Raw genomic sequence first — 22,177 nt, forward strand, 5'->3', positions numbered from 1 at the left:
TTAATTTGAATAAAGAAACTCATGATTACAACAAATGCTCCACAGTTTATTTTCAACACATCAACCGAGCTGAACAGATATTCAGTTCTTGGAATATTGTGTAACAACATTTCAGCAAACCAACCCATCTAAAATTTGGGTGTACTGATACAAGGAAGTATTAAAACAGCCACCTCAATGATACCCAAGGACACCGATTACATACCACTGAAAAGGAACAAACAAAGTGGGTAAAACCTCCAGGTCCTATTCTAATCTGTTAATATACAAGTGTGAATGTGGCATTTCCTGTTGACTTAAGGCACCAGAATCTCATAGAAACCGACTATATTTGAAAGATTTTGTGCAGAACGAAACAACACATCAAACCTCCATCTTACGAACACATTACATGTGTGCAGCAGTGACTCTCAGTCCTCATCCAATCCAGTATTTGTTCACCTAACACCTACACCTTGTTCCGACTCGATATTGCAGCAGTGCATTTATTTATCAAACAGGTCCAGAGGATAGTGCTCTTTGTACTGCTGCATGTGCCTCCACAGGGATTCTCGCTGCTTGTTCAGGTTGGGCGTCATCTCTTGGTACACGTCAGTGAACAGCAATTCGGGGTTGGGCTTCAGGCGCCTCTCGGCCGTCTCGAACGCCTCCATCACGGTCTTGCGGGATTGTTTCCGCCAGCTCCTCTCGTCGTCTTCGCTCCACCAGCCTCGAGTCGTCATGTAATGCCTCAGCCTGGAGATGGGATGGTCCTGCTTGTCCCAGTAGTTCACCTCGTCCACCGAACGGTACGCCGAGCTGTCGTCGCTGGTGCTGTGGTGGCCAATTCTGAGAAAGGGACAGGATTGTTTTTCTTAAGTCGACTCTTTGTATCTATAATTTTACAGCATAAGAACATTTACATGAGAAACCCCTTTAAATATCCCATTCAAAGTGTTTTGTTATTCAAATCCTACAATACTTTGAGTATCCTTTGAAGAACACACATTTACATACATTTACTCTGAAGCCTCCTTTACAAGACTCACGAGAGCTCTTCTGTTAGAGTATAAAATCTGTGTTTTACCAACATTAAACATCTACAATCAGATTAAATCAACAGCCCTATTAATTAGGAGACAATATCAACTTATACAATCATCAACCTGACTCCCTAAAACCTCCTTTCTAAAAGCACAGAGTGTTGTCTCATTACTACGAACTTAAAGAGACTTTGAGCTACTTCTTAAACTCTCTTTAGGTTACTTTCAAGGTGCAACTATTTTATTTTTGTCCAACACTAACAATGAAATAGATTATGTGAAAATAACTTTGTAACTGAAGGTAATTTGTTCAACTTTATTGCTTTATCTATATCGTTAAAGCTGGAGTTTCTGACCATTAATGTCTCCTTTTACACCTTTTGAATGCAAATAATGCATAATACATCTTCATGTTTGTTATTTACTTCTACTTCCTACGGATATATTAATACAAAGCAAGTCAAAATGTTTTGAGAAAAGACCCAGTTTAATTTCTCAGTGATGAATAAGTTATGACGGAGAACTGTCAGCATAAATGTTGCTCGATGTATCTTCACTGACCTGTAAGTCATCGCCTCGATGAGGAAGGGCTGGTTCTCAGCCACGGCTCGGCGCCGCGCTTCTTTTGTAGCGTTGTACACAGCGAACACATCGTTACCATCGACACGGATGGACAGCATGCCATAACCTGGACCACGAGCAGCTGTTCAAGAAGAGCATGAAAAGGTGTGATCGTGGGGGCAGCCGCAGATCTCAAATCGGTTTTACAGAAGACGACAGTCAGGCTTACCGATGCCATCTCCTCTGTACTGTTCGTTGGTGGGCGTGGAAATGGCGTAACCGTTGTTGCGACAGAAGAAGATCAATGGGCACTCGAGGGTGGCTGAGAAGTTGAAGCCAGCGTGCGCGTCCCCTTCGCTGGCCGCCCCCTCTCCGAAATAACAGATCACGGCACGGTTCATGTTTTCTCTCTTGACTGCATATGCAGCTCCAGCAGCTGAGACAAACACAGGCATGAACACACCGCAGATTTCCACGTGCATCGAAGTCCTGACAGACTAACAACCTCAGACTCACCCTGAGGAATCTGTGTGGCCAGAGGAGACGAGATGGTTACAAAATTCAGGTCTTTGGAGCCATAGTGGACAGGCATCTGCCGACCCTTCCCGAGGTCGTCAACGTTGGCGTAACATTGAGCCATGAAGAGATCAAGAGGAAAACCACGGTACATCAACACTCCTGTTGGGCCACAAAGAAAGTATTACTCACAGGATGAGACAACCAGGTCAACTACTGCTCACTGTACTCAGAAAACAGGGAACAGAAAAGAAAAGAAAAGACCATTTATCAGCCAACATGTGATTAAAATAATGTGTTGAACATAAGATAATAACAAATGGTATATTCTTTGTTTTAAGTAATATTTGCTACTAGTTTAAAGCAATAACTTTATGCTTTAATGTTATTCTGAGTGCTAACAAATTTAATTAATTTAAACAATCAAAGCCAGTTTGATTCTTACCAGCTTCTCTATATTGACCAAAGACGATGTCACTTGGCTCAAGAGCAGCAGCGCTGCCAATATGTGTTCCCTCTTCACCATAATTAGTCATATAGAAGGAGATTCGACCCTGTAACAGCAACAAGTTTCACTGTTTTACATCATATTTGAGCTGATCTGAAGTAGGAAATGCGAGCGGAAACACATACCTGTCTCTGAGACTCATAAAGAATGCGGTCCATTGTGTTCAGCAGCGTCATCTTCTGATAGAAGTTCAAGACCGTCTCTTTGGAGAGCTGACCAATAAAGACACACCCACAAGTTTTACTGTCAGTCCAGGAGGTCACAATGACACATTTTATCATGAGGGAGACAGGGAGGCTGGTTGTACCTGGGGGTCTTGGGAGGGGTTGATGATATTCCCCTGCCTGTCCATCACTCTGTACACTGGGATCCCAGAGATCACATTGGGCTGGATGAACTCCAGCTGGTCAACAAACTCTGCCGAAGCTCCAGGGAACTGTGGTTTTTCCTGTGAGTCAAAGGGCTGCTGCTGGTGCACGGCCTGAAAGATTGAATACAAGCATTATTTATTAATAACATAATTGGGGCTGTGCAGAAAAAGCCACAAAGGAGGATTCATGTTTCTATTTATTAGAACATCCAATTAAATACTAAACAAAAAGAACAATAGAGGTGTTCTTAATGGGACTTTCTGCATGATGTCACTCACAGTGAATTATTTTACAGAGTACTGACTCCATCGCTGTTTTAAAAACCTGCTACAACAGTTGAGATTATGGTTATATTGTGATTTTATGAGATAATCTGGACCTTTGTTTAGTCTGTACACTCTGTCCATTCTGTGTGCACAGGTGGATGCTCTCCTTTGGGACTTTCTTAGTAACTGGCCGTGACGTGCACATTTATTTGTCCACAAGAAAACCCTGGCCAATTACAACACCTTATCACATCCATTTACATTAAGCCATTTGAATTTAAGCTGAATGCATCGGTCTCTACGACAACGAAATGACACAAAGTGCTCAGAGGAAACTTTTCTTTTTCCCCGAAGCTGTTGCACTTTTCCAGTTTCATTAGCATCCACTTCAAAGCTGCGGGGTTCCATTTGTGCTAAAAATATGCTCACTGTTTATGTTCACAGAGCATGTAACAAAACTCTTAGACATGTTTATGAGACTGTGAACAGTACTTCAGGTGGGACCAAGCTACTTCGACAACTACACTGTTTGTAGATTACTAACCTGGCAAAACATCTGGCTGTGCCGATTCAACCTTAGTTTATACTCTGTAATCTGCATGTTGACGTGTTATTTTCAATGTCGCCTTGTGTCGTTATAAATACTTCCGCATTCACGTACAAATGATAGGATGACCCGACATTCGGCGGGCTAAACTCCAATTCAGTGACACCTATGAGACAGGTGCACCACTTGTAATTAAGTCCATTTTCAGTATAATTCTGAAGTTTAAACTCCCGTAGGGTCTCGTATTGTCAGGTAGTTTGAGTGGTCACTTTGTCACTCAGTGGAGATGGATCCACAGTATTATGCTTAGTTTTCTTTGTTTCTTTGTTCTTAGTGAACTTTGTTCATTTGAACTAATTGAGAACGCGTACTGAAATACTTTCTCTCCTGCAGAACTACAGTTCTCAAGATCATTGAACAGAATTAAAATGTTGGCCTGTGATGACGACGATTAGGACCCTGCTTGTTAAGGAGCAGGGTCCTGTCGACACGTTGGTTGGCTCAGCAAGGTCACTTCATATCAAACATACATGAAGACAGAGCTGTACACGGTATTTCTTACATTTAGTCCACGTTTTTATTGCAAACAGTAACACACTTCATTTGTCACAGCTGTTCAAACATCACTGTACTCATATTGCTGACGTTTCTACAATACAGCGTGTGTTCAAACAGTGTTTTATCTTATATCAGGTCATGTTTCATCGCTTTTGTGAATATGAAGAGGTGTGGCCTTTCTTCACAAAAGTTAACCAGGAACACAGCAGGCTTTTCTGGCTGTACAAATTTGCATTAAAACGTCATATATTTTATTTTACACAATACATGACACATGTGCATGAGCATATTTTAGCTCAGATGGAACCCCATACAAAACACAGATTTAATGTGCATGTTGGAATGTTTTAACTGGAAAGATGTTGTGTCCAATGAAAATTTAGCAAATTTTTTGCATCTTTTAAATATCTATCACTAAGAAAACATCCTGATTTATCACACGCTATTAAATACACTTATTTACATACATAACAAAGTGACTATAAACCAGCAGACATATAATCCAAGTGTTTAAACTAATTTACACAGCTGCCAAATTAAAAGTCGTCTTTGAGGCTGCAGTTTGTGATCACCTCATTTTAAAACAGCGAGGCTAAAGCTACAGAACAAAGTTTTAACAGCACCACAAATGGCATTCTCTTAAATGTATAAACAGTTCACTCAAACTTTTTCAATTTGAGCTAAATACGACCATAATCATTACTGTACTGTTGTGTAATTTGTTGGTGTAAAGAACAAACTCGTCAGAACATCTGATTCATCCTCAACGCCCCTTTCATTGACCAATAGGAATGAAGCTAGCTAAATCTTTAGCCGGCAGGCTAACTTGTCAGCTTCAGAGTCACAGCACAACGTTTTCCTTTTGAATTAAGCTGACGTTTCACTTATAAGTTCAACTTAACCATTTGCAGACACATGAGAAACACACTGGGGCATAAGTTTGCTTTGACATGGCGGCTCTGAAGAGGCCGAATATAATTAAAAGTACGTTTCTTTCTGAGAAGTAGTTAGCATAACCAGCTGGCTAACAACACATCGCGATAACTGAAGAACTCAAACAACGCGTTCTTGAGAATCTTTAACTTATAGGCGAACGTTGCATTAATAATTAATTTAATCATCTCTTTGCTTGTAACCTACTTTGTCACATTTGGGTAATATTTACACTGCCCTTGCTATTAGCCTGGCCAAACTTAGCCTTCACCCAATAACCTTTGTGGCTAAAACGACCTTAAACGTTACTTCTCTTGCTGTTAAAGTCAGTAAAACCGTTATAACTTACACAGACTCTGAAGGCTCTTCGTTGAAGCAGCCTCGATGCTTTCAGTCCTGTCGTTTGACGGACAGCATGGAAACAGAGCCCATACATCCTTCTCATACAGCTCACAGCCGCCATCTGAACACTCCGCAGTCGTTTGAATTAGTTTGATCTGCAAGCTGGTATCCGAAAGAACTTCAGTCTGCAATAAATATATTGAACTTACACGATGGAGCAGCTAAATGCAAGTTAGAGATCCCCTGCTCCCATCCGCAACCACACACACTTTCCAGGCCCAAATTTTTAACCAAGGAGAGCAGTCAAGTTACAATAATAACCACATCCGGTGACACCTTCAAATTAAAGCTGCCGGTTTTCTACATCTAATATCTCTAATAATTTATAAGAAATTATTGAAGTAATTAAATAAGAATCTCTGTGAGAGATTTAATCTCACTGAATAAATATCACTAACTTTGTTATCAGGAGAGTGTTCAAACGTGCCTAAAGCGGCAAAAAGTCAATAGGATCGCCCAACTCACTGAGCGTAGACAACCAATAGGAGCGCCCAACTCACTGAGCTTAGACAACCAATAGGATCGCTTAATTCACTGAGCGTTGACAACCAATAGGATCGCCCAACTCACTGAGCGTAGACAACCAATAGGATCGCTCAATTCACTCTGGCGCCACCGTAGATAGTCAAATGTCGCAAAACATTGTGGTACCAGCCAGTGGGTGAAACAGATACAGTGTGGTTCAAAGTGGTGATGGGGATATCGGATAATTTGGCTCAGCTCACCGGCTCTCCATTTTACCACTTTTACCTTTTAGAATTCAGCCAGATTTAGTGCCGTTTTGACTTGTGATTTGTATTTGAACATATCACTTAAATTTCAAGAAATTGCTGTAGCCAATTGCATTTACAGTTGCAAAATCCCTTGTAACTCTAACTTGCTCGAGGAACCACTCTGCTACACAAAGCAGATAGAAAATGCCTGTAAAAACCTAAGCATAGAAATTAAAATAAGACAGCTATTAACATTTAATTTTTTTTTTATTTAAAGACACACCGAACAAAACAAGTAATGAAAAAAATTAAATACAGCAATCAAGTAAATGTGCTTTGTTAAAATAACAATGTTTTTGGTATAGAGTAAAAATAAATAAACAACAAAAATAAATATAATGCAATGTACAAAACAGCAGCATCCAACAGTTTTATATGTCGCTATGAACTAACCACCAACATCCAACTTATTTTTTTCAGGGCAGATTTCGCTTTTTCAATGCGAAATGCCGCAGCTGATCCGGCTTCTTCTCTCTGTTATTATCTGCCCTGTTGAAGAAAATATCCTTTCAGAGGGGACTGATGTTGCTTGGTGGTATGATCCTTGTCAATCCTCACATGATTGGTTGCACAGCATGCAGGTGACACCTGTCGCCAACGCCCACAGCGCCCACAGGTACTTTTCCAAAAGCGAAAAGTAAAAAATAAAATACGGCTCGCGGACGGCCGTGAGCTGCTCCCATCGTTCACTTAAAAGAGCCGACTCGTTCGCGACTGCCATCATGAGTTCAAAGTGGTTTACAGCAGGTTGACTGACAAGCTGATTATAATAATAATAACAACAACAAGACAGAACAAGTGAAGTAAACAATAGTTTAGAAAAAAAAAGGATTAAAAACAAAGCACAATTTAAGACAAAAACTGGAGAGAAATGCACACAAGAGAAAAAAAAGCCAGAGAACCCGGAGAGAACCCATGTATACACGGGGAGAACATGCAAACTCCACACAGAAAGGCCCCAGGTGGGGATCGAACCCAGAACCCTCTCGCTGTGACCACACCACCGTGCGGCATCAATGCTCAAAATATAAACGGAAATAGAAAACCTACAACTGATCCATAGGATTGTGCAGCTCTAAGGTCAGAATTTGATTTAGTGTTGGCAAGAGACTTGACTTGGAAAAAATTACTTGTGAACACCTCCTCACATTTTACGTATTAAAAGTATTAATTAAGGACGTATTTAAGTATTTTGACTTTTACTATACAAGTACACAAAATATGTGAAGTAGTAAGAATATTTGGTGGCATGTTTACACGTCTGTTTCATTTTAGTTCATTACTAATCTGTTTATCACAGTCGGATGATATAAATTACATCCAAGCTGCCACACAAGAAGCACATATCCAGGATCCCGACCAATCAGCCGGAATCTGCTGCACAGCCAACTGAAGCCCCGTCCGCATCCCAAGGCCAGGATTATCTACTGAAACCACCTCTAAGTAACATTTACAGTGAATACAAACGTAAGTGTGAGACGCTTCTTTAAACCTCCATGTGTATCATTTCATGTGACAAATAATAAAAACTATTTTGCTTTGTACGTGTTACAGGTGGAGTTAGAGGGCTGGGTACGTCTTTGGGAAAACCCAAACGGCATTCCAGCAGCTGACATCTCATGGCTAAAGGAGGACACAGAGAGAGGTCTCTTCACTGCCGTTCAAATCTACAAGGACATCACTGGTGTGCCCAGTGCTGAATAGTTATTTGGATTAAAAACTTAAAGACAAACCAAACCAACATAATATTTAACCACCTCGGTGAGTAGTTAGTTATTTTGAATCTACATGTGGCGGCTGTAGCCGTCAGGAGGAAAAGCAGTCGCCCACCAATCGGAAGGTCGGTGGTTCGACTCTGGCTTCCCCAGGATACATGTCGAAGCGTCCTTGGGCAAGACACTGAACCCCACGTTGCTCCCCCAGTGTATCATTGGGGGTATGAATGTGTGTGAATGCTTAGAAAGCACGTAGTTATATCCTAAGACGTGCTGTATGAATGTGTGTGAGTGGGGTGAATGTGGCATGTAGTGAAGTGGCATGAGTGTGGTCAGCTAGACTAGAAAAGCGCTATACAAGTACAAGTCCATTTACCATGTGTAAAAAGCAATGTACGCCAAGATATTTTCTTTGAACAAGTTGATCAGGGGAGAGCGCGAACGCAGCCCCCACTACCAGAAATTATGCAGTCGAGATTCCCACATTTGGGGAGTTCGCAGGGGGTCCGTTCTACGGTCGTGCAACCGACCAATCAGGTGGCTCACCGACCTTTGACCGTAGACTACCAATAGCTTTGCCGGACTCACCAGGCAGCCAATCACATATCAGAGAAAGTGAAGAGACGGTGCGAGAGACATTTGGACATTGCTTTTGCCAACGACTTCGACAGTTTATCTGTTAAAGAAGTTAAAAACAGAAAGATAATTTGCTACAAATTTGACAGAGTTAACCGTAGTGTTTTTCTGTGATAATCTTTTCATTGAAAAGTATAAGAAGCTTCTCCCACTCGGTAAAAAGTCGTAAATTATAACTGAAGACGCTTTTTAAACATAAACATTTTCTTTCTTACACTCATATTACCGAAACGTCTGTTTATAGTCGTTATCGTGTTAAATGGGTCAACCAAACCAAATATATGCATTGTATGTATGTTTTTGTACACGCGTGCGTGTGCATACACACATAAATCTCTCTCTCTCCATATATTTAAACAGGAATATACATATATCTATATATAGCCCACATATCAGCTATAGATGTGTGTGTATAACAGATATATAGAGATTCAATATCATGTGCAATGTACGATGTGCTACATTTTAACTGTATGTGCAATATTAATTAACTTTTCATTATTGTCACTATTCAGTGTTATCATTATTATTACTACCTTGTACAATTAAATTCATTATCTGGTGCAATGCAACCACTCAATAGCGCTGATAAATTAATAGATTAATAAAGTTCTTATCTTATCTCGATAGGCAGACAGACATTTAATACCAAGATGTAATGCCACTTTACTGCTAATATGAATTGCTGCTCCAATAAATTTCCCTTTGGAGAATAACATTGTTTAACTATCTAGATGGCAAACCCCACAATCCGCAATGCCAACCCAGATGCTCCTGAAAATCAGCAACAGGCCATTCTGATGGCGAGCAAAGAGGCCCGTCTTTATCGGGATAAAAGGCTGGTCTTCCCCTCGCCTCCCCTGGAGCTGCTGAACCAAGCCACTGCCCTGGCCCACGCAGAAAAGCTCCTTCAGGCGGAGGGTGTCACTGCTCCATCCCGTCAGCAGTGCCTGGGAAAGCTGCCAGTGTCGTTCGGTCAATACAAGAATGCACCGTTCCACTGGCTTGTGGCAAACGATGTGGGCTACATGACGTAGTAAGCATTTTAGATTTAAGACAAATTTGGTGGCATATTTACACATCTGTTTCATTCTTGGTTCAATTACTAATCTGTTTGGCACAGTCAGATGATATAAATGATGCTTGTTTGAATTAAAGTAATATATATGATTCCAGCATAATTGACAATCACAGAGTAGAGAAGACAAACCCCCATAAATGAGGAGAGGCAGTGAACCAGTGGGTGAAAGACTTCCTCGCTGAATATGCAGAGAGCTTCCCATAAGTCTCCATTGTCCTTGAGGCCAACATCGACAGGTGCATCTATGGTCAGAAAGGCTTCGAGGACAGCAGCTTTCAGGAGATGTGGGAGCTCTACAGTCAGCATGGAAGATTAAAGAAGAAGCCAGAGCAGTTCACTGACAGCGAGAGAGACAGAAGAACTACAGCTCAGTGAGGAGGTGGTTGAACACACCGGTGACCCACATCACAAGTGTGACAATGAAGAGGTTCAGAAAGTATGTTTATGAGAAGGAGAAAGTAAGTGTTCAGAAAGAGAAAGGTTAGAATTACACAGAAAATAACAAATAGTCAAATAGGTGGTATTTAATCAACTAAGTGTTGAGTGTTGTAAGTATGCTTGTTTGTGTTTGGTAACTGAAACGTGGTACATCATACATTCTGATTGTTACACTGCCTTATTGTCCAGAAACTGCAGGAAAGCACCTCTAAGTATAGTCCTTCATTATTGCCCGGTGATGAAGCTGAGATGGTAGCTGCATGCGAGTCTGTGGAACATAAGTAAGACACATAAGTAAATTTATATGAAGTAGTTTTATGTAAATAAGTCATAATATAAGATAAAAAAATTTATACATTTTTAGACTCTACCCAGTCCCAGGAGTCAGGTCCCAGAGACAAGGTAAAGCTGCCAGACTCCAGTGTTTTCCAAAGGCTTTTTCACCCCTCTTCACTGCCCAAGCTGCCAGAGTCCACCGCACCATCCAAGCTGCCAGAGTCCACCGCACCATCCAAGCAGCCAGACTCCAGTGTCTTCCAAAGGCTTTTTCACCCCTCTTCACTGCCCAAGCAGCCTGAGTCCACCGCACCATCCAAGCTGCCACACAAGAAGCACATATCCAGGATCCCGACCAATCAGCTGGAATCTGCTGCACAGCCAACTGAAGCCCCGTCCGCATCCCAAAGCCAGGATTATCCACTGAAACTCACCTGTAAGTAACATTTACAGTGAATGCAAACATAAGTGTGAGACGCTTCTTTAAACCTCCATGTGTATCATTTCATGTGACAAATAATAAAAACTATTTTGCTTTGTACGTGTTACAGGTGGAGTTAGAGGGCTGGGTACGTCTTTGGGAAAACCCAAATGGCATTCCAGCAGCTGACATCTCATGGCCAAAGGAGGACACAGAGAGAGGTCTCTTCACTGCCGTTCAAATCTACAAGGACATCACTGGTGTGCTCAACTGCTGAATAATTATTTGGATTAAAAACCTAAATAAAGACAAACCAAACCAACATAATATTTAACCACCTCAAGTGAGTAGTTAGTTATTTTGAATCTACATGTGTAACAAGTAATGTACGCAAAGAATAGATATTTTCTTTAAACAAGTTGATCAGGGGAGAGCGCGAACGCAGTCCCCCACTACCAGAAATTATGCAGTCGAGATTCCCACATTTGGGGAATTCGCAGGGGTCAGCACAGCCGGAGTGCAATGGCTGAGCCTCGCCCTGGGTGAACCACCTTCATGATCATGGTATCTCCCCTGCCAGGTAAGTATGAGTTGTACACATCACTGAGGGGGGAATCACTCGCACACATACTGAGTACATTCATGGTGCTAACAGGCTATAAGCTAACTAAACCAGAGGCTACAGAGGCTGGGATGATGCCACAACATCTGAATACAGAGGAAACTGATCTGTGGACTGACACTGATTTAACATTTTATTTCTACAAAAGACTGCTCATGTTTCCCATAATGCACGGCTGTATTTGCTCACAAAAGCTAACTGAACATCACATAATTTTTTATAAATCAGCCTGTCTGTAACTGACTAACAGAGAGTTCAAGTGAAACTAAGTGAATCAAACTACAACCATAAACTGTTTTGTTCACATCTGACATCCAGAGAAAGTATAAAAACACACAGAAACATGTTCAATCTGCTAACTGAGCAACCACTTCCTGTTTCTTTGTTCACTGGTGGGGGGATACTGACAGTCCTGCTGCTGCTGCCTCCTACTGTTATGGAGTGTGAACAATGAATGGGATCTTACCACAATATACATCAAAACCACAAGAATTGTTCCAATGATGTGGCATCTGATGTTAAGTCTTCATGTATGAAAAAACAAAGAAAAAGTCATGTAGATGTTTTTTTCAGGCTGTAAAACCACACCAGCTTACGGAGCTCTATCGGTCTCTGGTGGAGAACAGAGGTAACTGCAGAATTCAACCATGAAATAAACATCTGATCCATTCATTACAGATGGTCCTGATGTTGACTTAAATCAGTGTTTCTGAATGGCTCCTTATCAGGCCACTGCAGAGCTTGATGATCAGCTGATCATTTGAATCAGGTGTGGTGGAGGAGGGAAACATCGAAAACATGCAGGGCAGTGGGTCATGAGGACCGGAGTTGAGAAATACTGCTTTAAATACACAATACTTTCCACATACACCAGTTTAATGTTCATGGTAAACTGGTCACATATCTGTTAATCTATTTTTTTTAAAAAGTATTTCAACAAAAGTAAAAGACTTTAATAGATCTATTTCAGAGAATTAATTGATGTTGAACAATGTGAATAAAATTGTACGAGTGCTGCTATACAGAAAATGATTATTTTTTATAAAAAGCCTCAAAACATTCTTTCTAAAATCTGTGAATCAATAAATAAAGATTTCAACACACCAAACAGTGACTTAAAGTGATGTGGGAGGAGACAGAAGTGACTCCTGTCTGTGCAGTAATACCCCTTTTTCCACCAAATCATTTCCAACGCTGCTGCTGGTTCACAACTCGTTCAACTAACAAACCAGCTGAGAACCAGTTTGCTTTTCCATAGCTCGGGGTGCTAAGAGGAGCCACGTCATTAAGTCTCTGATGTCGTTACGTTAAACATATTTGACAACATATTACAGACACAAAAATAAGTAAATAAACTAATGGCCAAGACCACAGACCTCACCCTCGAATGATAAGCTAACTGTAGCTTGCATACGACTTTGTCTCGAGGCGCCACAATTTTTGCATCAACTGACCAAAATCCAATGTATTTCCAGACAGGGCTTTTCATATTTTGGGGGGGGTTTAAATCACTTTCTCTGCGCCTGCGGTCGAGTTGGGCTCTGAACTTTCTGCCATCTTCAGGAAAGTCAACTTTCCTCAGTGACGCTGGGCCAGACAGTGCGCCCAGTCGCAAACAGACAGCCGCACGGATATGTGTTTTTCTACATTCGAATATTAATTTTCACCTCCAAATGTCTGTTTTTAAAACCTATTCGAACACATATTCAAATTTAGAATATTCTTCGACTGCCCTAATTTACATTCACCTTGGCGCAAACATCAAAGCAACAACAACACTGAGAAGAAGCAGCAGCAGCAACAACAATGGAAGACTTGTCGTTTGTACAGCTGCTCCTTCTGGCTTTACGGTGCTTCATTGGGATCAGAAAATGGCAGATCAATGTTTGTGTTGATCGACAGGTTTTGAGTGGACAGCGATTATGCTCTAGGAGACAGATGAGCATGTCACATCTGTCCTGTGTGGTCCTTATTTAGGGAGCCTAAAAGACATTTATTTTCCCCATTTACATTCCTGTCTTTACCTTCAATAAACAGCTTTTATTCTTTATAGAGTTTAGGTGAATTATGAAATTGTTAACTGCAGTTATTTCTATGACAATTATCTGAATACAACTTGATGTGTTTGAACTGTGCATTAGACTCAGGCTGTGATGCAGAGTTTAAACACAGGACTCTTTCACAGAAGACCTTCCCCTCATCTCTGTTCATTTCTGCAGAGACGGTGAACTACAGAGCTGTGAGCTCATTGTTAAAGCTTCAGAGTTGGGGAGGGGGTGTTGTTGCATTTTAACTGAGCCTTTTACAGAAATATAAGTGGCCTTGTAAGATTACAGCAGACTACACCAGAAGGAGCAGATTCATATCAGTCTTTCATGTACAGAGATGCTGAACTTGTGTACAAATGTGTCTGAATAGTTATTTGGATTAAAAACCTAAATAAAGACAAACCAAACCAACACAATATTTAACCACCTCAGTGAGTAGTTAATTGTTATTTTGAATCTGCATGTGTAACAAACAGTATACACCAAGAAGAGAGCAGAGATATTTTCTTTGAACAAGTTGATCAGGGGAGAGCGCGAACGCAGTCCCCCACTACCAGAAATTATGCAGTCGAGATTCCCACATTTGGGGAATTCGCAGGGGTCAGCACAGCCGGAGTGCAATGGCTGAGCCTCGCCCTGGGTGAACCACCTTCATGATCATGGTATCTCCCCTGCCAGGTAAGTATGAGTTGTACACATCACTGAGGGAGGAATCACTCGCACACATACTGAGTACATTCATGGTGCTAACAGGCTATAAGCTAACTAAACCAGAGGCTACAGAGGCTGGGATGATTCTACACACATGTACACTGAGGAAGCAGATTTGTTCAAAAGGAGTGAAAAACATTATGTTTTCTTTGAAAAACACAATTCTTATTTCCCATAATGCACGGCCGTATTTGCTCACAAAAAGCCAACTGTGCAACTACTTCCTGTTTCTTTGTTCACTGGTGGGGGGATACTGACAGTCCTGCTGCTGCTGCCTCCTGTTGTTATGGAGTGTGAACAAGGCTGGATGATAATGAATGGGATCTTACCACAATACACATCAAAACCACAAAAATTGTTTCAAATAATATGGCATCTGATTTTATGTCTTCATGTATGAAGAAACAAAGAAAAAGTCGTGTAGATGTTTTTTTCAGGCTGTAAAACCACACCAGCTTACGGAGCTCTATCGCTCTCTGGTGGAGAACAGAGGTAACTGCAGGACTCAACCATGAAATAAACATCTGATCCATTCATTACAGATGGTCCTGATGTTAACTTTAAATACACAATACTTCCACATACACTACACCTAATATACTGCCAATTAAATATTATATTCTGTACGATTTAAAACAGGAAAAATATAGTTTAAAAAGAAGGCAAAAAGAAAAGTTGAAACAATATAAAAGTGGAGCTACGGGGCATTTTTATGCTGATCTATTCTTCTTGTTTGAATCTGGCATCTTACATAAGCAGAACTGCAGCCCAGTGTGTAGTGGCTTGTTTGTTGGTGACTGTGTATTGAGCTGCACAATTAATCACATTTTAATCTCGATCTTAATTCTGACTTCCTACATTTACCTTTAAAATGTGAGCTCCGCCAATGAGTAAAATGACATCACGCACTCCCCGTTGATCACATGCTTGTTCCAGGCACGGGAAGAAGAAAGTAGAAGTTTCCTGGATGAAGTTTGGAAGAATAGCAACATAAGGACAGATAAACAAGAACAGAGGATCAAAATAAAACATTTGACACCCAGCACAGAAGAGAATAGAGAACTTAGTTGAAAATACTTCAGATTTAAAAGAAATTGTTAACCAAGACGTAATAACAGATATATTTATTCACCAGAAACATTACAATAGGCTTGGATCTATTATTTTTCACAGTGTTAGGGGGGTGCACCGTTCCTGGAGATACTGCAATACCAGGTCGATGCGTGGAGTGGACGGAGCAAGCCCCTATTCCATCTCCCTGTTCCAAAAATCAATTTAATATATGGTCCCCGGGTAGGGGACGTATCAGATATTAAACTGATAAGAACAGATACTACACTTGATCTTAGCCAAAAGGCCGAGAAGCGATACTAGAATCAGGTCAGAGGAAATCAAGTCATTCTCCGCAACGTCAATCTAACTCACGGTTAGACAAACCAAATAGAATACAACATTATTTATGTCACGGTACAAACAGTAACGATGAACAACGTTGCGCCTGTAACGCAGATGTCGTTTCTAAAGAGTAATTTGAATTAACAAACGTCAACAAATGCGGCTTCGAGTCGCTTCCTGGACACGTGGTACGCTTCAGTCCAATAGGAAGCGTCGAAATTTAAACACAGAAAAGACTAAATTTTCTTCACATATACGTTACAATATGTGCATTACTTTTATGTGTGCGAGTAAATAGTCTTTCAGTTGAGCTTTATAAGTCGAACGAATGAGTGCAGTCGAGGGAAAATGTTTTTTTTCGATACAGACTCCAAACAGACAACGCTCCTTTGGTGGCCTCTAAAGGAGAAGCGAGCCAACGCACTTCATGCTCTATTCCCGAATTAATTACTCAGCAAATACTCAAACGCACCTGCTCGGCACTGTAGGTGGTCAAACTGAAAACTATTCTTTCTAAAAAGTAAAGTTAAAAGTTTAGGGAGCTCCACAACTATGACCCAAACACCAACGGTAACTTACATGTACAGTTAACGGCAGTTAGCTAAAACCTTAATACCACCACCACTCCAACAATTAAAACTAACCGACACTCTCAGTAATCAAACTTAATTAGGCTGTTAAGACAATAAGTTAACATTCAATTTAATTAGACAAAAATACAGCCAGTGGTCAACAGTGAGAAATATGAACCTGTTGAAACTGTCCAGACCTTCAAACCGTTGGGGTTAATTAAACCGAAGCTAGCTTAATTAGCTAACCTCAACTGCGTCAAACGTTCGCAATGCGCGACGACAAATTAAACCAACTTAACAATATGTAGTTATTTATATTGTTAACACAATAGCCGTTCTTATCTCAAAGAAAAGTACAGCATATTAAGTAAACATGAACTCACTAAGGGCCATCCTCCACTTCATCACTCGACACTCCGTGACAGAAAACCGCGAGCTAGCATCCTAAGCAACGTGTTTCAATTTACGCATGCGCATACATCTTAAATTGAACCCAGCTTGTAGCTAATTGTCAAACATAAGTTTTATTTCCAATTCAACATAAAAATATTTTTGAAACCTTTCAATATGTTGGCTTTGCTTGTTCACCGCTATGACTACAATTGTTTTAGTCCTTTTTTCTTTTTTTTTTTTTAACTGACAATGACAGCGAGTTTAAATTTGCTTTAAATGTAAAACAAAGCACATGGTCAATTGGAATTATATATATTTTAAATAAATCTTTATTTTAAAAGGAAATTATCAAAACAAAAGTTTTTCTATTTAAACAAGTTTTAAATATGCATTTTCCAAATATTCATTGAAGACATTTTAATCCATTTTGTTTGTAAAAAAAACTAAAAACAAAAACCTGAAGTCTGCCCACTAAGAAAAATTTATTATTTTTTTATTATGTCACATAGATCAGGCCAGGAATGATCTATTAACAAATCCCTCTATATATATCTTCAGAATACTGCCAAGTATATAACTAGAAAGTTTGGTGTGAATAGGTACAACATAGACGGAGATATTTATATTGGAAAAATACAAAAAAAATGATTTTGAGAAAACAGCATGAAAAGATCTAAATAGGAGAATTTAATACATTTGTATTGGAAACAATTGCTCAAAAACAGAATAAATGCTCAGGCCCTTAGAAATAATAGTATAGAATAATAGAATATCATTAATATAGAGTAATAATATAGAATACAAGCTCATATAAATTGATTATTTAATAACATGGCAGGCATGTAAGGCCTACAACTGCTGTAACTCGATTAACTAACATTGGTGTATCATGCAAAAAGTTGCCAACAGAAGGTGCTAAACAGTATAAACACAGTAGATGTCACAGCTTTCTAATTCTCCATTCCAGCACCATATATAGTACTCTCTGACATCTCTTGCTGGTGTCTTTTCAATTTCTTGGCTGTGCTCATAAGTTTCCTTTTTCTTTTTGCACTTGTGGACTGAACAGCGTTTGCTTTGGCCACCCTGAGCAGGTCTGCCTGCTTGATGGTACTCACTGTAATAAGTGTGCTCTCCAGCCATAAGCTTGCCATCACATTGAGCATAGCTGAGGCACGCTCATTAAAAGAGGAGACGGCCATGCTTGCTGCTGCTGCCTCAACCCTGTTCCTGCCAACAGTTTTGGGGCAGCAGACCCATATAACAGAATTGAGGCACTCGTTTACATTTTGTGCGCCACCATGCTGCATTCTTTGCTGCAAGCCGTCGCTTGACATGCGGTGATAGATTGGGAGAAGTTTCTGGCCCACTTTGGGGGATAGGTAATTTGCAGCATGTCCTGTGTGGCTTTCGGGGGTCTCACCAATGTCTTCTGCCCTCTGATACCAACATCAAGATGGATTGCACCGAGTATGCAATGGTGTTTCATCTGTTGACATACAGTGGAGAGGGCCTGCCCATATCTCCGCTTTCACTGAATCCAGTGACCCTTTGTTGTTTAAGATTAGATTTATTGTCCTGCATAAAGTCATACACGCAAAATTTGTCCTCCGCTTTTCACCCATCCAGGTTTAAATCCACCCCCCTTGTAAAAACTTGACAGTGCTTTACATTTGTGTGCAGTCAGTTTCCCCAAACACTTCCAACCGAATTTGCGCTCGGCACTAAATTTTCTGAGCGCTGTGCCCATTCGCTTGTGAGCATGATTTATACATTCCAGCTTTACAATGTCATGCTCAGGGTATGGGTTCAGTGACAGCATTTCCTTAAAAGCAGCGCTATCCCCATCTAAGAGCATCTCTGTGTACTTCAGCTGGTAGCAACTGACTGATCTGGCCCACATCCTTGTTGCTGCCTCCTGCTCCATTGCCTTACTAGACCGCCTCCCTCCAGCTATAAAATTCATCCACAGTAATCTTCCCCTCATTCTTGGCACCTTGCTTTAGGACACAAGCATGGCAGTATGAGGATAAGACCTCAAAGTCTATGACCAGTCCTGTTAGAATGTCTATGCAAACACCATAATGGGAAGCGAACCCTCTCTTTTGCCAGGTGCCATCAAAAGAGACACGTTTATTACAGCATCAGCATCCGACCTCAACAACCCTGCCAACTCTGGATCGACATCCATGTACGCCTGCCTGATCTGCTCCCTGGCCTTGTGCAGTGACTCCAATTCTCTCAATTTCTGCCACTAAAATAAAATTGCATAAAAAATTAAAATATAAAAATGTGTAATGTCTTTTTTTTTTTGTTGATACAGTACATTTCATTTCACTTGACTAACAAAAATCACTGTTTTTGCCTGCCATGTCTCGCCTTAAGTGACCACGAGTTGACGCTTAGTATTAATGAGCTAATTTTTAGATTAGCTGCCTGACAAAAGAAACAGAAAATATGTGAATGAGAGTAGCTTTATTGGAAATTCGGTTGGATACACACTCATTCTCTACTGTTTTTACTAAAATATGCAAAAATGTTCAACTTTGTATCATGTGTTTAGTGCACCAACCCATTTTAACTTAGTTAGCATATGAAGCAAGCACACCAGGATGGAGACAGTGTTTAGCTGACTCTTGGTCCACCTAAAATCCACAATCATCTCTTTTGTTTAGTGTGTAACCAAGATGAGGTGATTGTTCATTTTTAACATTTATTTTCATATAGATTCATGTAAATGTGCTTCTATCCGTCTGATCCCCCATTATCTCAAAGCCTGTGAGCGTTTCCATCCCTGACCACACACCCCTCACTGTTCTGCTGAAGATAGTTTTCCACTAACTTGCTCTCTTCCTTTTTTTCTTCACACTCCTCTTTAACTCCCCATTTCCCTCCATGAAGGCCTTCTTTTTTATGCTCTCTGACTGCAACACAAGCTCACATCAACCAGGCATTTGTTCATAAAACAGCATCACAGCTTTGGACACAAGAAGTGTTTCAGATCTCAACTGTCACTCTGACAAACATTTATAGGACCTGGATAGCTCAGTCGGTAGAGCATCAGATTTTTAATCCGAGGGTCCAGAGTTCCTGTCCCTGTTCAGATGATGTAAGATTAATCTACCACCAACCCTCTATTTCTAGACTTTCACCGCTGACATTTTTTTCTTTCTATGTAGCTTATAGTTAGCATTGCTGTTAGCTGCATTGTTATATCTTCAGTTGTAAGTTGCTTTAGATAAAAGTGTCTGCCAAATGCATAAACATAAAACCGGCTGTCGACATTTAAACACATTTTAATAACATACGTGCAACTAACAACAAAATTGCAGAATAGTTTCATCTTTCAACTCTCCTTTCCTCTGGTTCTCCTTGTACCAGCATCTCTGTTCATGTACAGAGATGCTGAACTTGTGTACAAATGTGTCTGAATAGTTATTTGGATTAAAAACTTAAAGACAAACTAAACCAAAATATCAGTGAGTAGTTAGTTGTTATTTTGAATCTGCATGTATAACAAGCAGTGTTTGCTAAGGAGAATAAACAGATTTTTTTCTTGAACAAGTTGATCAGGGGAGAGCGCGAACGCAGTCCCCCACTACCAGAAATTATGCAGTCGAGATTCCCACATTTGGGGAATTCGCAGGGGTCAGCACAGCCGGAGTGCAATTGCTGAGCCTCGCCCTGGGTGAACCACCTTCATGATCATGGTATCTCCCCTGCCAGGTAAGTATGAGTTGTACACATCACTGAGGGGGGAATCACTCGCACACATACTGAGTACATTCATGGTGCTAACAGGCTATAAGCTAACTAAACCAGAGGCTACAGAGGCTGGGATGATGCTACAACATCTGAATACAGAGGAAACTGATCTGTGGACTGACACTGATTTTTAACATTTTTATTTCTATGAAAGCTTGTGAAAAATAAAAGAGACACGCTTCCCATAATGCACGGCTGTATTTGCTCACAAAAAGCTAACTGAACATCACATCATTTTTTATAAATCAGCCTGTCTGTAAATGACTAACAGCCCAACAGAGAGTTCAAGTGAAACTAAGTGAATCAAACTACAATCACAAACTGTTTTGTTCACATCTGACATCCAGAGAAAGTATAAAAACACACAGAAACATGTTCTGTCTGCTAACTGTGCAACCACTTCCTGTTTCTTTGTTCACTGGTGGGGGGATACTGACAGTCCTGCTGCTGCTGCCTCCTACTGTTATGGAGTGTGAACAATGAATGAATGGGATCTTACCACAATATACATCAAAACCACAAAAATTGTTCCAAATAATATGGCATCTGATTTTATGTCTTCATGTATGAAGAAACAAAGAAAAAGTCATGTAGATGTTTTTTTCATGCTGTAAAACCACACCAGCTTACGGAGCTCTATCGCTCTCTGGTGGAGAACAGAGGTAACTGCAGGATTCAACCATGAAATAAACATCTGATCCATAAAACATAGTTAAAATATTTTAAAAAGTGCTTTAAATATAGTACATAGACTTATTTTTCAACTCTTGTCTGTCGTAACATGTTCAGACTCAACACAAATTATTCACACCTTGTATATGTTTTAGGTATTTTTCCCACATTTATTCTTCACTTTCTATTTTTACAAATTGTGTCTCTGCATTTATTTACGGACTAAACTTGTGATACTTTTCATCATTATTCTTTATTTGTCTTTTTAAGACCAACTGTTTATGATTTTGCTTTTATTTGAATGAGTTTGATTATCACAGCTTAAATTATAATTGACTTGAACTGAACGATATCTTTGAAGAGGCTGAAGATGACATTTTTGTGATCTGATGCTACTAAAAGAAAAAAAACTAAATTCAGCAAAATCCAGAAAATAATTAGGAACTATTTGATGTAGACTGATGTGATAAACTGGTCTATACAACTGTTATTACACTGGACTCTTAAGAGTTGAATTTATCTTTGAACAAGTTGATCAGGGGAGAGCGCGAACGCAGTCCCCCACTACCAGAAATTATGCAGTCGAGATTCCCACATTTGGGGAATTCGCAAAGGTCAGCACAGCCGGAGTGCAATGGCTGAGCCTCGCCCTGGGTGAACCACCTTCATGATCATGGTATCTCCCCTGCCAGGTAAGTATGAGTTGTACACATCACTGAGGGGGCAATCACTCGCACACATACTGAGTACATTCATGGTGCTAACAGGCTATAAGCTAACTAAACCAGAGGCTACAGAGGCTGGGATGATGCTACACACATGTACACTGAGGAAGCAGATTTGTTCAAAAAGAGTGAAATAACTACACTTTATTTGAAAAATGCAATTCTTATTCCCCATAATGCAGTGCTGTATATGTGCACAAAAGGCTAATTGAAGGAAATCATTCATTTCATCCATCTGTCCTCCTACAGA

General features: G+C 40.3%; 1 protein-coding gene and 5 non-coding genes across 6 annotated transcripts; all 6 read right to left on the bottom strand.

Moving 5' to 3' along the window:
• Positions 1 to 33: 33 nt before the first annotated feature.
• Positions 34 to 5,966, bottom strand: bckdha (branched chain keto acid dehydrogenase E1 subunit alpha). Its single transcript, XM_072392017.1, has 8 exons — positions 5,632 to 5,966; positions 2,915 to 3,088; positions 2,733 to 2,819; positions 2,545 to 2,653; positions 2,100 to 2,261; positions 1,813 to 2,019; positions 1,584 to 1,725; positions 34 to 828 (listed from the first exon to the last, which is right to left on the bottom strand). Exons 1-8 carry the CDS (start codon positions 5,743 to 5,745, stop codon positions 486 to 488), a joined length of 1,338 nt encoding a protein of 445 aa, XP_072248118.1. The 5' UTR covers positions 5,746 to 5,966; the 3' UTR covers positions 34 to 485.
• A 5,482-nt stretch (positions 5,967 to 11,448) lies between these two features.
• On the bottom strand, positions 11,449 to 11,612 carry LOC140314931 (U1 spliceosomal RNA). The gene has a single exon (XR_011917255.1). It is a non-coding gene; the product is annotated as a U1 spliceosomal RNA (small nuclear RNA).
• Positions 11,613 to 14,216: 2,604 nt separating this feature from the next.
• LOC140314823 (U1 spliceosomal RNA) lies at positions 14,217 to 14,380 on the bottom strand. The gene has a single exon (XR_011917176.1). It is a non-coding gene; the product is annotated as a U1 spliceosomal RNA (small nuclear RNA).
• Positions 14,381 to 15,583: 1,203 nt separating this feature from the next.
• Positions 15,584 to 15,774, bottom strand: LOC140314891 (U2 spliceosomal RNA). Its single transcript, XR_011917219.1, has one exon. It is a non-coding gene; the product is annotated as a U2 spliceosomal RNA (small nuclear RNA).
• Positions 15,775 to 20,335: 4,561 nt separating this feature from the next.
• On the bottom strand, positions 20,336 to 20,499 carry LOC140314884 (U1 spliceosomal RNA). Its single transcript, XR_011917213.1, has one exon. It is a non-coding gene; the product is annotated as a U1 spliceosomal RNA (small nuclear RNA).
• Positions 20,500 to 21,738: 1,239 nt separating this feature from the next.
• Positions 21,739 to 21,902, bottom strand: LOC140314860 (U1 spliceosomal RNA). Its single transcript, XR_011917190.1, has one exon. It is a non-coding gene; the product is annotated as a U1 spliceosomal RNA (small nuclear RNA).
• Between the last annotated feature and the right edge of the window lie 275 nt (positions 21,903 to 22,177).

The sequence above is a fragment of the Leuresthes tenuis genome, unplaced genomic scaffold, assembly GCF_036924035.1.
Source record: "Leuresthes tenuis unplaced genomic scaffold, fLeuTen1.0.hap1 SCAF_9, whole genome shotgun sequence".
NCBI lineage: Eukaryota > Metazoa > Chordata > Actinopteri > Atheriniformes > Atherinopsidae > Leuresthes > Leuresthes tenuis.

What these genes read in the sequence shown, in the direction of transcription:
- bckdha (XM_072392017.1), bottom strand. Translation starts at nt 5,745, where the DNA reads ATGGCGGCTGTGAGCTGTATGAGAAGGATGTATGGGCTCTGTTTCCAT. An exon ending in ACCCCTCCCAAGACCCCCAG is followed by an intron (nt 2,820 to 2,914) that starts GTACAACCAGCC and finishes TTTATTGGTCAG; the next exon opens with CTCTCCAAAGAGACGGTCTT. An exon ending in TTTATGAGTCTCAGAGACAG is followed by an intron (nt 2,654 to 2,732) that starts GTATGTGTTTCC and finishes TTGCTGTTACAG; the next exon opens with GGTCGAATCTCCTTCTATAT.